This window comes from Babylonia areolata, chromosome 19 (assembly GCF_041734735.1).
Source record: "Babylonia areolata isolate BAREFJ2019XMU chromosome 19, ASM4173473v1, whole genome shotgun sequence".
NCBI lineage: Eukaryota > Metazoa > Mollusca > Gastropoda > Neogastropoda > Buccinidae > Babylonia > Babylonia areolata.
Window position 1 is genome coordinate 9,068,436 of NC_134894.1, and position 12,500 is coordinate 9,080,935.

A 12,500-nucleotide genomic window follows, 5' to 3' on the forward strand; every position below is an offset into this window, starting at 1 on the left:
CTCCCTTTATTTTCTTACCCGCCTCTCTGTCCAGTCTACTATCTTTCATTCACTCACTCACTATTGTATACATAATTATGGTCGATGCTTCAAGCGTATGAATTTTTCTATCAGACTCATACTTTAACGTATTTCTTGCTTTTTCTTCTCGCTTCACGTACCAGACAAAACCAGACACAGGACAGTCTTCCCATTTCCACTGTTTATTTTCATAAGTTGTTTTTTTTAATCAAGGCACAAAGCGCATTACAAACAACAGAGTATATCGTGGTTGTTGTTGTTGTTGTTGTTTTATTCAGCTTAAGAGTTTTGTGTAGGCAGTGTGCAATAATAACATAACACTGTACAACAAGAGACAATAATCAAAGCATTTCTGTCACACGGCTTTCGTCACCAGTCACCACCACATATCAGAAACGATATCAGTGAAATCAGCTTAACCCCGTGTCATACGCCAGTTTGGAAAGAGTTATAATTTTGGGCGGAAAGCATTCTCGAAACTCTGTGTGTGTGTGTGTGTGTGTGTGTGTGTGTGTGTGTTCAGATATATATATACGGTAGTCCGAAACGTATTTCGACGGTGCAGTGCAATGGGTTTGTTCACATTCACCGGCAGTTTTAATGTGTGGGTGTTACGTCTCTTTGTAAAACTTGCTAGGATGAAAAGACAGTATAGTGTCATACTGACAGATCGATATAAAAAAATCACAAGTAATAAAAAGCAAATAAAGGAACACATTTTCATTTGATGCCAAAAGACTGTATAAAAACTGTATAGCTTTGATGCTCGTACATTTCAAGTGTTGCACAATTATACTAATAACAATAAAACCACTCTTAAAAAAGGATGTTATTCTGACAACCGCACTCATTGCACATGCACGCTCAAGTACAATCAAATATGCGTGCACACACACGCACACACACACACACACACACACACATACAAACACACGCATGCATACCAAATAAAACACGCACAGTTATATGCGCGCGTGCGCATGCAATTACACTCATATACATAATTACAGTCACATACATATGGGGAAGGGATGAAGAATGTTATACTCAGTCACCGTCTGATTGTATCCTACACACATGCAATTTGTTAATAAGAACTGAAAACTGACTTCCATTTATGTACAGCTCGGCTGCTAATACCGTAGCAAATTCAGTAGCAAAAAAAAAAAAAAGAAATGAAAACCATATTTTAATTTTAAAATACGTGCATATTTCTACTAGGTCTAGCATAAAACGATCTACAGAAAAACGTACATCAAAGGCGCAACAAACAAGACACAATGAACAAAAGTAATGTAAAGCGACTAGAGAAGCAATTAGAGACACACAGAGAGACAGACAGACAGACAGACAGACACAGACAGAGAGAAGGGGGGAGGGGGAAGAGGGACAAGGGAAAGGGAGAAAATACATTCGTACAACAGAAAGAATCATCATCTCAGGTATTTACTCCACGTCACGTGGGCAAAGGATCAGCAGTACATACGCTTTACCCGTGGTACATAAAGGCAAGTGGACAAGAAGAAGAGGAGAAGGGGGAAGAGGAAGTGAAGGAGAGTAAAGGGGAAGATACAGGTTAGAGACCTATCGGGGAAGATACAGGTTAGAGACCTATCGGGGAAGATACAGGTTAGAGACCTATCTCCAAACTAAAGTGTTATAGACCTATCACACATCTCTCTCTTTTTGTTAAAATAAAAGGAAAGGAGTATCCCATAAGTTATTCAAATGTCGTCTTTTTAATAATCTCCTCAATACGTTGAACTCCGAAAAGAATATGTTCTTATCAGAATCTTGATACACATTCTCGCTTCTCATTACTGACGACAAAACTTCTGTTCCGTTTGCCGCATTTGGCACTTTTGAGTACTGAATTCTTCGTTGAAGTCTTCAAACTGAATGCGGCCACTGTTCTAAGTTTGTTCACATTATCTATTGGACAGAAGGCACATCGTCATTATTGACGAGTAGCAGTTCTATAGATTTTACTTATCATTATAAGAGGCGTTCCTCGGGGTTCTCTATCCGTCCCATCTGGAGTCAGTTAAAAACAAAAGTATTCTGTTCATCTCGAAATGTTCGTTGATGATGCCCAGAATATGTATCTCAACACTCTGAATAATTATACCGTGAAAAAATAAAGACTTAATCAATGCGCTTTTCGTATCATACAGAAGGCGAATAAAAACAATCCTTAATTTGTAACTGACAATTAAACAGCTAATACTGCAAACTGTATTCCAAGTTCATTTTCTGACGACTATCACCATGCTTTGAAAGACCATGCTGATCACAGCTTCACAGACTGACAATGGATCACCATGTGGAAAACGGGGCTGGGTCGTCAATGAACCTTTCAATCACGTCAGCCAATTTAACAACCTGGGCCCGTATGCACGTCAAACCCGATTAGCTTATTCGCGTTTAGGGCTTAAACGCGGTTAGCTATTCGGAACTTAAACGCGATTAGCCCCTCTCCGGTTTTGGTATGTACGTCGCCCTATTCGAGATTGAATAGCTCTCCGCGTTTACGGGGCAGGACACGGCGCGCTATTTATAGATTCTTTGGAAAACCGCGGTGCAGCAGGCATTGCTTTTGGTTTAGACATACCCTCCCTCGTGGAACTACCGCTGGTACGTGCTTCGTCGGTTTTCGTCAGTCCCAGTTTTTATTGTTTGTATTACTTGCCATGGAGAATTCAAAGCGCACTAGGAAGCCAAATTTCAGTGCTGATGAAATTCTAGTATTTCTGGAAGAGATGCAGGTGGAACGTGCGCTGTTATTCAGCAGTTTGAATCCGAGTGTAACCAACCCTCAAAAGACAGATACATGGAAAAAGATAGCCGAGAAGGTGAAGGCGTGCGGAGTGGCCGTTCCACCTCGTTTGTCAGCTCCCAAATATGTTGCCGCCTAAACCTGAACTTTCGGAACAGGTCATGGTCATCGTACAGGTCAAACGGGTTCTTTCTGTCACGAAAGATGCGGTTTCTTCGCAATTGCCGTCGCTGTCTCACTTGGAAAAACATCAATGCCGCCATATTTATCCGCGTTTAGGCTCGCTATCTGACCCCCGAGGCACCGATAACTTTATCCGCGTTTAGCCCAGTCGGATAGCTTATGCGTTCTGACGTACATACCAAAATCTGCGGCCTATCCACCCGAATAGGCGCTATTCGCGGATAGCCCTCTATCCGGATCGACGTGCATACGGGCCCAGAACAAAACATAAGGCGTTATTTCCCTTGAATGGCATTTTCTGAAAGCAGACAGACAATGGACAGACTGGAGCAGTTTTCATTTCCTCTTCCTTTCAAGGCAGGTGTGCATGTTTTGAGTAACTGATGCTGGATACACGTGCGTGTATGTTCATGTAGGGACGCATGTATGGAAGCGCGCGCGCGCGTGTGTGTGTGTGTGGGGGGGGATGAAAGAGAACGAGAGAAAAACAGACACAGAGAGATGGTGACATGAGAGACAGAGGCAGCCTCAAATCAAAGTGACATTCTTTCATTCCTGCTAACTTGGGGAAAATATAAACAATCTGTGATGTTTCCATCTGATTAAGTCTGCTTCATTCACACAGAACGCTTGTGTTTGTTTGAAAATACCCAGTGCCATAAAAAAAACACCCTACTGACCCGATGAGTGATATCAATGACATCAGCTGTATCATGGTGAGTGTACCTACTAGCAATAACATTACTGTAGGTGTTACATCGTTATCATTTTCGTTGACTCCTTCATGCCGATCATACAACAGTTTTCTGATGAAAATGATTTTTCTTTCAACATACCACAATAATACCCACAAATACACCCATGAAAAATGGTTACGAAAGAACTGCCCACGAATATTCTACTCTTTTTAAATGAAGAGTGTACTGAAGAATGAGAACTCTACAGTCCAAAAAGCGTATATTCCTGTACACTCCTTTCGTTGTGCAAGACAGAAATACACAATACGGACAAACGCCACAACTTCCACTCGATTTCGATCAATTCAAAAAACAAAATATACATCATGGTCAACGAATGAGAATATAAAAAAGATTATAAACACTGTGCGGTGTTATAAAAACAACAACCCAACTATGCACAATTTGAAACACAAATGCTAACAAAAGAGAACCAAAAAAATATAAACATTGCGTATTACGCTCATGGCAAGAACACTGTACAACACATATGTGACACCAATCCAACTCAGAATCACCACAACCAATTAATGAACGGAACGCTCAAAATTTGGCCAATGAAAAATAAGCAAACAGCAACAACCAATGGCAAAAAGAACAGGGTCAACAATAACGTGACCAATGAACGACTCTTTTAACATTAGGTGATCAAAATCTGCTGCACGAAAAGAACAGAGTATTATATTATGTTCGTTTCTTTTAGGAAAAAGGGAAAATATTTGTAGACGTCTTGCGTGTGTGACGTCACAAAGCACCAAGGGTGACGTTACAAGAAGTGGTGACGTCAGCAGAGTGGAGTTCGGACAGAATGGACATGTGTGGGTGTGGGACCTTTCGTCTGTTAGGGACTGGTGGACGATTCGTTTCAGTGTGTGTGTGTGTGTGTGTGTTCGCGCGCGCGCGCGTGCCTGTGTGTGTGCACGTGCCTGTGTGTGTCTTTGTGTGTGCACATTGTGTGTGTGTGTGTGTGTGTGTGTGTGTGTGTGTGTGTGCGTGCTTCCAAGAGACAGTCAGAAATAAACAAATACAAAAGCAAAACACCACGCTCATTCTTTCCTTCCGCTGAAGTAACGCAGCCAATAAAAACACTGCCAGACAGAAAGAGAGAGAGAGAGAGAGAGGGGGGGGGGGGGTCAGAAAGACCGAGAAAAAGTGACTCTCTGCTGTTGATTTTTTGCTGTGCCATCTCTGTCTCCCTGTTTCTCATTCTCTCTGTCTCTGTCAACCCCATTACGCACAGTGTGTGTGTGTGTGTGTGTGTGTGTGTGTGTGTGTGTGTGTGTGTGTGTGTGTGTGTGTGTTCTATCAGTCCTTGAAAGTCTCCTCGCCCTCCGAAACCCTCGACAGAGGCTTGCCCAGCCTGGACGCCACTTTGGGCGGTGTCTTCGTCTGGTTCCGTAACACCACTGCAACACAGCCAGAAACCATATCATCGTTACGCATGTACGGCTGTAACATTACCTCCCAACACACACACACACACACACACACACACACACACACACGCACACCCCTCTATCCTGGTATGATTATCGGGCCATATCAACCGAGCTGGTTGTCGTTCACGTTTGAATAATGACTGACTTAAAAGTTACTAAGTTTTTGAATTGTCAAGTATAGGGCTTGGATCTTGACTTCGAAGTCTAACATCACGTGACTTCTAAGTCGTGAACCTTGACTTGTGAGGTTTGGATCGTGACTTCGTAGCCTTGAATCTTGTCTTTTAAGTCGTGAACCTTGACTTCTTCTGAGGTTTGAATCTTTACTTCAAACTCTAGGTGGCACACATGGAACTAACAACTGACCTTATTCTTAAATCTTTAACTTCTGCAGCTTGACTCTGGATTTCTGAGGCTTGACTCTTGAGTTCTCATGCTTGAATATTGTCTTGTAAGTCTTGAACCTTGTCTTCTAATGATTAAATCTTGATTTCTGTCTTGAATCTTGACTTGTAAGTCTTGGCTCATGAATTTTTAAGGCTTAAATCTTAGTATTCGATGTCTTGAACCTGGATTTCTTAGGCTTAAATCTTGCCTTGTGAGTCTTGAATCATGACTTCTGAGGGCCTACCCCTTCGACTTCCATGTCTTGAATCTTAGGTTCTAAGACCTGACTTAACTTTTGAGGCTTAAATATCCCCCCTCCCCCAAGTCTCTTCTAAGAAGTAAATCTTAACTTTTGAGACCTAAAAAGTAACCCCTCCCCTCCCCCCCAAGTCTCTTCTACGGCTTGAATCTTAACTTTTGAGGCTTGAATATTGAACCCCCTATTTCCCCCACCCCCACCCCCCACCCCCCCACCCCAACAAGTCTCTTCTAAGATTTAAATCTTAACTTTTGAGGCTTAAATCTTAACCCCTCCCCTTCTCCCAAGTCTCTTCTAAGGCTTGAATCTTAACTTTTGAGCAACAAATAGTAAAGAGTGGTAACTCTCTCCATTACACAAGGTACACAACTTCAAGTCAGTGATGCTTACGCTGCCAATTCAGCTAGCACACAGGTAAATAAAAGGTACACTGGAACAAACCCAGACACTTCCTCAAAAAAGGAAGCTTTTTTAAAACTTTTTCTTAACTTTTGAGGCTTGAATATTGAACCCCCTATCCCCCCCACCCCCCACCCCCGCCCCCCGACACAAGTCTCGAACTCGAATTTCTGGCAGTGGTACACTGACAGCTATCAGCAACTTTGATACTGACCTTTCTCCTTCTGCCAGTCCTCCTCCTGGTCAGGGTTGGAGGGGCGGCGTATCCGGCGGAAGGTCTGGGCCAGCTCCGAGTCGTCGTGGTCACCGCTGGTGGCCGTCAGCAGGTCTCCCTCGCTGCTGGCCTTCTTCATGGTGCTCTGTGGGGGGTGAACAGTGCGCACGTGCACGTGCAGTGGTTTGCTTTGTGTGTTGGTGGTGGGGAAACGGGGGGGGGGGGGCGAAGTTTGGGGAGGAGTGTTTGTTTTTATGTGTGAGTGAGTGAGTGAGTGAGTGTTGGGGTGGATGGGAGGCTGAGTGAGTGTGTATGTGCGTGAGTGCGTGTGTGTGTGTGTGTGAGAGAGAGAGAATGATAGAGTGAGCGTGTGTGAATGTGTAGCGAATGATTTGTATTTGTGATGGCGGGCATTTCTTTATTTTTTTGGGGGGGAGGGGCTAGGGGGGGTGGAGGAGGGCGTGTTATGTTTGTGAATAGTCACTGGTGTATGGGTTGTGGGATAGGGTGGGATAAATGTGGGAGTGGTGTGTGTGTGTGTGTGTGTGTGTGTGTGTGTGTGTGTGCGCGCACACATAATTAAGCGTGCGCGTGTCTCTCCATCCCACCTCACTTTTTCTCTCACCCTCTCCCCCCCCTCGCCTCTTCGCTCTCGTTAAATGAACGCACTTACACACACACACACACACACTCTCTCTCTCTCTCTCACGCATACACACAAACACGCATACACACACACACACTCTTTCTCTCTCTCTCTCTCTCTATCACACACACACACGCACGCACGCATACACACACACGCATACCCCCCCACACACACACACACACACAAACACGTGTGAGTGTGTGTGTGTCTGTATATACATCTCCACACACACGCAGACACTGACGGAACTAATTCTATTTATGACAACAAAAAGACCACCTACCAGCAGTCCACGTAGCTCGGACATGGCCGACCTGTCCGTTTCATCAGGACACGAGGGCTGAAACAGACAACACGTGGCGTTCATCTCCATGTATTGCTTCCTTTCACACACGGCTGTGGACACTCACGCAAGCGCAAGTGCGCGCGCGCGCACACACACACACACACACACACACACATACGCATGCACACACACACACACACACACACACACACACACACACACACAAGGCCCGAGCGCGGTCACTGACATAAACATACGACTGGGCACGCACTCACAGTAAATGGAATTAAGACGCCGGAAAGTCTACACAGAAGGTTGACCGAGAAGACTGGTGGGTTTTTTTTTTTTTTAATTCTTCTAACAATTAATCCTCTGCCGATACCAGGATCAAACCAGGGACTAACAGACTAAAAGTACAGAGTTCTAATCATTCGGCTGTTGCGCCCGTCGCTATACCTCAAGTCAAGTCCGATGTCAGCACTTCATGTTGAGATTCTCTGATAAACAAAGTGGTTTGACTTACAACGCGGATATGAATAAACGGGAAGAAGCATCCATGAAAAAGAAAAAAACGAAAAAGAGATTAGGGTAGTATTACATACGAACAGATGAAACGTGAAATGGTGCAACGTTATCTAATTTGCACAGATAATAAGCGGACTGTTGAAGAAGAAGAAGAACGAGAAGAGCAAGAAGAAGAAGAGAAAGAACAACAAGAACAAGGACAAGAGGAAGAAGAAGAACGAGAAGAGCAAGAAGAAGAAGAGAAAGAACAACAAGAACAAGGACAAGAGGAAGAAGAAGAACGAGAAGAGCAAGAAGAAGATGCGGACGAAGAAGATGAAGGAGAAGAAGAAGAAGAAGAAGATGATGATGATGATGATGATAAAGATGAAGACGAAGAAGAAGAAGATTAACAGCTCACCCTTCGGGTTTGCTTAAGCGTGCGTTTCAGGGGCGAGCCGCTCTTGATGCGCTGCATCATCTCCTCCAGAGCCTTGCTGTAGTCATCGTTGATGGCAGCCCCGCCCTTCTTCACTGTCACCACAAACATACACACCTCTTTTTCACTGCCAACATACACACCTCTTTTTCACTGACAACAACGTGCATACCCCACTTTTCACTGCCAACATACACACCTCGTTTTCACTGACAACAACGTGCATACCCCACTTTTCACTGCCAACATACACACCTCTTTTTCACTGACAACAACGTGCATACCCCACTTTTCACTGACAACAACGTGCATACCCCACTTTTCACTGCCAACATACACACCTCTTTTTCACTGACAACAACGTGCATACCCTACTTTTCACTGCCAACATACACACCTCTTTTTCACCGACAACAACGTGCATGCCCCACTTTTCACTGCCAACATACACACCTCTTTTTCACTGACAACAACGTGCATACCCCACTTTTCACTGCCAACATACACACCTCTTTTTCACTGACAACAACGTGCATACCCCACTTTTCACTGCCAACATACACACCTCTTTTTCACCGACAACAACGTGCATACCCCACTTTTCACTGCCAACATACACACCTCTTTTTCACTGACAACGTGCATACCCCACTTTTCACTGCCAACATACACACCTCTTTTTCACTGACAACAACGTGCATACCCCACTTTTCACTGCCAACATACACACCTCTTTTTCACTGACAACAACGTGCATGCCCCACTTTTCACTGCCAACATACACACCTCTTTTTCACTGACAACAACGTGCATACCCCACTTTTCACTGCCAACATACACACCTCTTTTTTTTCCCAAACAACGTGCATACCCCACTTTTCACTGCCAACATACACACCTCCTTTTCACTGCCAACAACGTGCATACCCCACTTTTCACTGCCAACATACACACCTCTTTTTCACTGACAACAACGTGCATACCCCACTTTTCACTGCCAACATACACACCTCTTTTTCACTGACAACAACGTGCATACCCCACTTTTCACTGCCAACATACACACCTCTTTTTCACTGACAACAACGTGCATACCCCACTTTTCACTGCCAACATACACACCTCTTTTTCACTGCCAACAACGTGCATACCCCACTTTTCACTGCCAACATACACACCTCTTTTTCACTGACAACAACGTGCATACCCCACTTTTCACTGCCAACATACACACCTCTTTTTCACTGCCAACAACGTTCATACCCCACTTTTCACTGCCAACATACACACCTCTTTTTCACTGACAACAACGTGCATACCCCACTTTTCACTGCCAACATACACACCTCTTTTTCACTGACAACAACGTGCATACCTCACTTTTCACTGCCAACATACACACCTCTTTTTCACTGACAACAACGTGCATACCCCACTTTTCACTGCCAACATACACACCTCTTTTTCACTGACAACAACGTGCATACCCCACTTTTCACTGACAACAACGTGCATACCCCACTTTTCACTGCCAACATACACACCTCTTTTTCACTGACAACAACATGCATACCCCACTTTTCACTGCCAACATACACACCTCTTTTTCACTGACAACAACATGCATACCCCACTTTTCACTGCCAACATACACACCTCTTTTTTCCCAAACAACGTGCATACCCCACTTTTCACTGCCAACATACACACCTCTTTTTTTTTCCCAAACAACGTGCATAACCCACTTTTCACTGCCAACATACACACCTCTTTTTCACTGACAACAACGTGCATACCCCACTTTTCACTGCCAACATACACACCTCTTTTTCACTGACAACAACGTGCATACCCCACTTTTCACTGCCAACATACACACCTCGTTTTCACTGACAACAACGTGCATACCCCACTTTTCACTGCCAACATGCACACCTCTTTTTCACTGACAACAACGTGCATACCCCACTTTTCACTGCCAACATACACACCTCTTTTTCACTGACAACAACGTGCATACCCCACTTTTCACTGCCAACATACACACCTCTTTTTCACTGACAACAAGGTGCATACCCCACTTTTCACTGCCAACATACACACCTCTTTTTCACTGACAACAACGTGCATACCCCACTTTTCACTGCCAACATACACACCTCTTTTTCACTGACAACAACGTGCATACCCCACTTTTCACTGCCAACATACACACCTCTTTTTCACTGACAACAACGTGCATACCCCACTTTTCACTGCCAACATACACACCTCTTTTTCACTGCCAACAACGTGCATACCCCACTTTTCACTGCCAACATACACACCTCTTTTTCACTGACAACAACGTGCATACCCCACTTTTCACTGACAACAACGTGCATACCCCACTTTTCACTGCCAACATACACACCTCTTTTTCACTGACAACAACGTGCATACCCCACTTTTCACTGCCAACATACACACCTCTTTTTCACTGCCAACAACGTGCATACCCCACTTTTCACTGCCAACATACACACCTCTTTTTCACTGACAACAACGTGCATACCCCACTTTTCACTGACAACAACGTGCATACCCCACTTTTCACTGCCAACATACACACCTCTTTTTCACTGACAACAACGTGCATACCCCACTTTTCACTGCCAACATCCACACCTCTTTTTCACTGACAACAACGTGCATGCCCCACTTTTCACTGCCAACATACACACCTCTTTTTCACTGACAACAACGTGCATACCCCACTTTTCACTGCCAACATACACACCTCTTTTTCACTGACAACAACGTGCATACCCCACTTTTCACTGCCAACATACACACCTCTTTTTCACTGACAACAACGTGCATACCCCACTTTTCACTGCCAACATACACACCTCTTTTTCACTGACAACAACGTGCATACCCCACTTTTCACTGCCAACATACACACCTCTTTTTCACTGACAACAACGTGCATACCCCACTTTTCACTGACAACAACGTGCATACCCCACTTTTCACTGCCAACATACACACCTCTTTTTCACTGACAACAACGTGCATACCCCACTTTTCACTGCCAACATCCACACCTCTTTTTCACTGACAACAACGTGCATGCCCCACTTTTCACTGCCAACATACACACCTCTTTTTCACTGACAACAACGTGCATACCCCACTTTTCACTGCCAACATACACACCTCTTTTTCACTGACAACAACGTGCATACCCCACTTTTCACTGCCAACATACACACCTCTTTTTCACTGACAACAACGTGCATACCCCACTTTTCACTGCCAACATACACACCTCTTTTTCACTGACAACAACGTGCATACCCCACTTTTCACTGCCAACATACACACCTCTTTTTCACTGACAACAACGTTCATACCCCACTTTTCACTGCCAACATACACACCTCTTTTTCACTGACAACAACGTGCATACCCCACTTTTCACTGCCAACATACACACCTCTTTTTCACTGACAACAACGTGCATACCTCACTTTTCACTGCCAACATACACACCTCTTTTTCACTGACAACAACGTGCATACCCCACTTTTCACTGCCAACATACACACCTCTTTTTCACTGACAACAACGTGGATACCCCACTTTTCACTGCCAACATACACACCTCTTTTTTTTCCCAAACAACGTGCATACCCCACTTTTCACTGCCAACATACACACCTCTTTTTTTTTTTCCCAAACAACGTGCATACCCCACTTTTCACTGCCAACATACACACCTCTTTTTCACTGACAACAACGTGCATACCCCACTTTTCACTGCCAACATACACACCTCTTTTTCACTGACAACAACGTGCATACCCCACTTTTCACTGCCAACATACACACCCCCTTTTCACTGCCAAAACGTACATAACCCACTTTTCACAGTCACAATAAAACGTTTACTCTTTTTTTTTCCACTGCCATAACAAAAAGACCGCCTTTGCATCGCCATATTAAACACATAATAAATCCCCCTTTCGTTTTTCCAATGCGCCGACAAACATACATTTGTTTTCATTGCTAACATTAAACATACCTACCTTTTGCACCGCCAACAACGAAAGTGTAACTTTATTTTCACTGCCACGGCAAAAATACCTCCCATTTCACTGCCGCGACAAATGCACAACCTTTCCTTTCACTGCGTCAGGAAATATGCCCACCTTTTGTTTCA

General features: G+C 44.1%; 1 protein-coding gene across 1 annotated transcript in view; it reads right to left on the reverse strand.

The window, feature by feature from the left end:
- Positions 1-187: 187 nt before the first annotated feature.
- Positions 188-12,500, reverse strand: part of LOC143293429 (shootin-1-like) — a 42,840-nt gene continuing 30,527 nt past the window's right edge. The window contains exons 13-16 of the mRNA XM_076604280.1: positions 8,276-8,388; positions 7,348-7,404; positions 6,416-6,560; positions 188-5,123 (exon numbers count right to left, since the gene is read on the reverse strand). Of these exons, the coding sequence (XP_076460395.1) occupies positions 5,023-5,123; positions 6,416-6,560; positions 7,348-7,404; positions 8,276-8,388 (416 nt within the window). The 3' untranslated portion in view covers positions 188-5,022. The remainder of the gene's footprint in view (positions 5,124-6,415; positions 6,561-7,347; positions 7,405-8,275; positions 8,389-12,500) is intronic.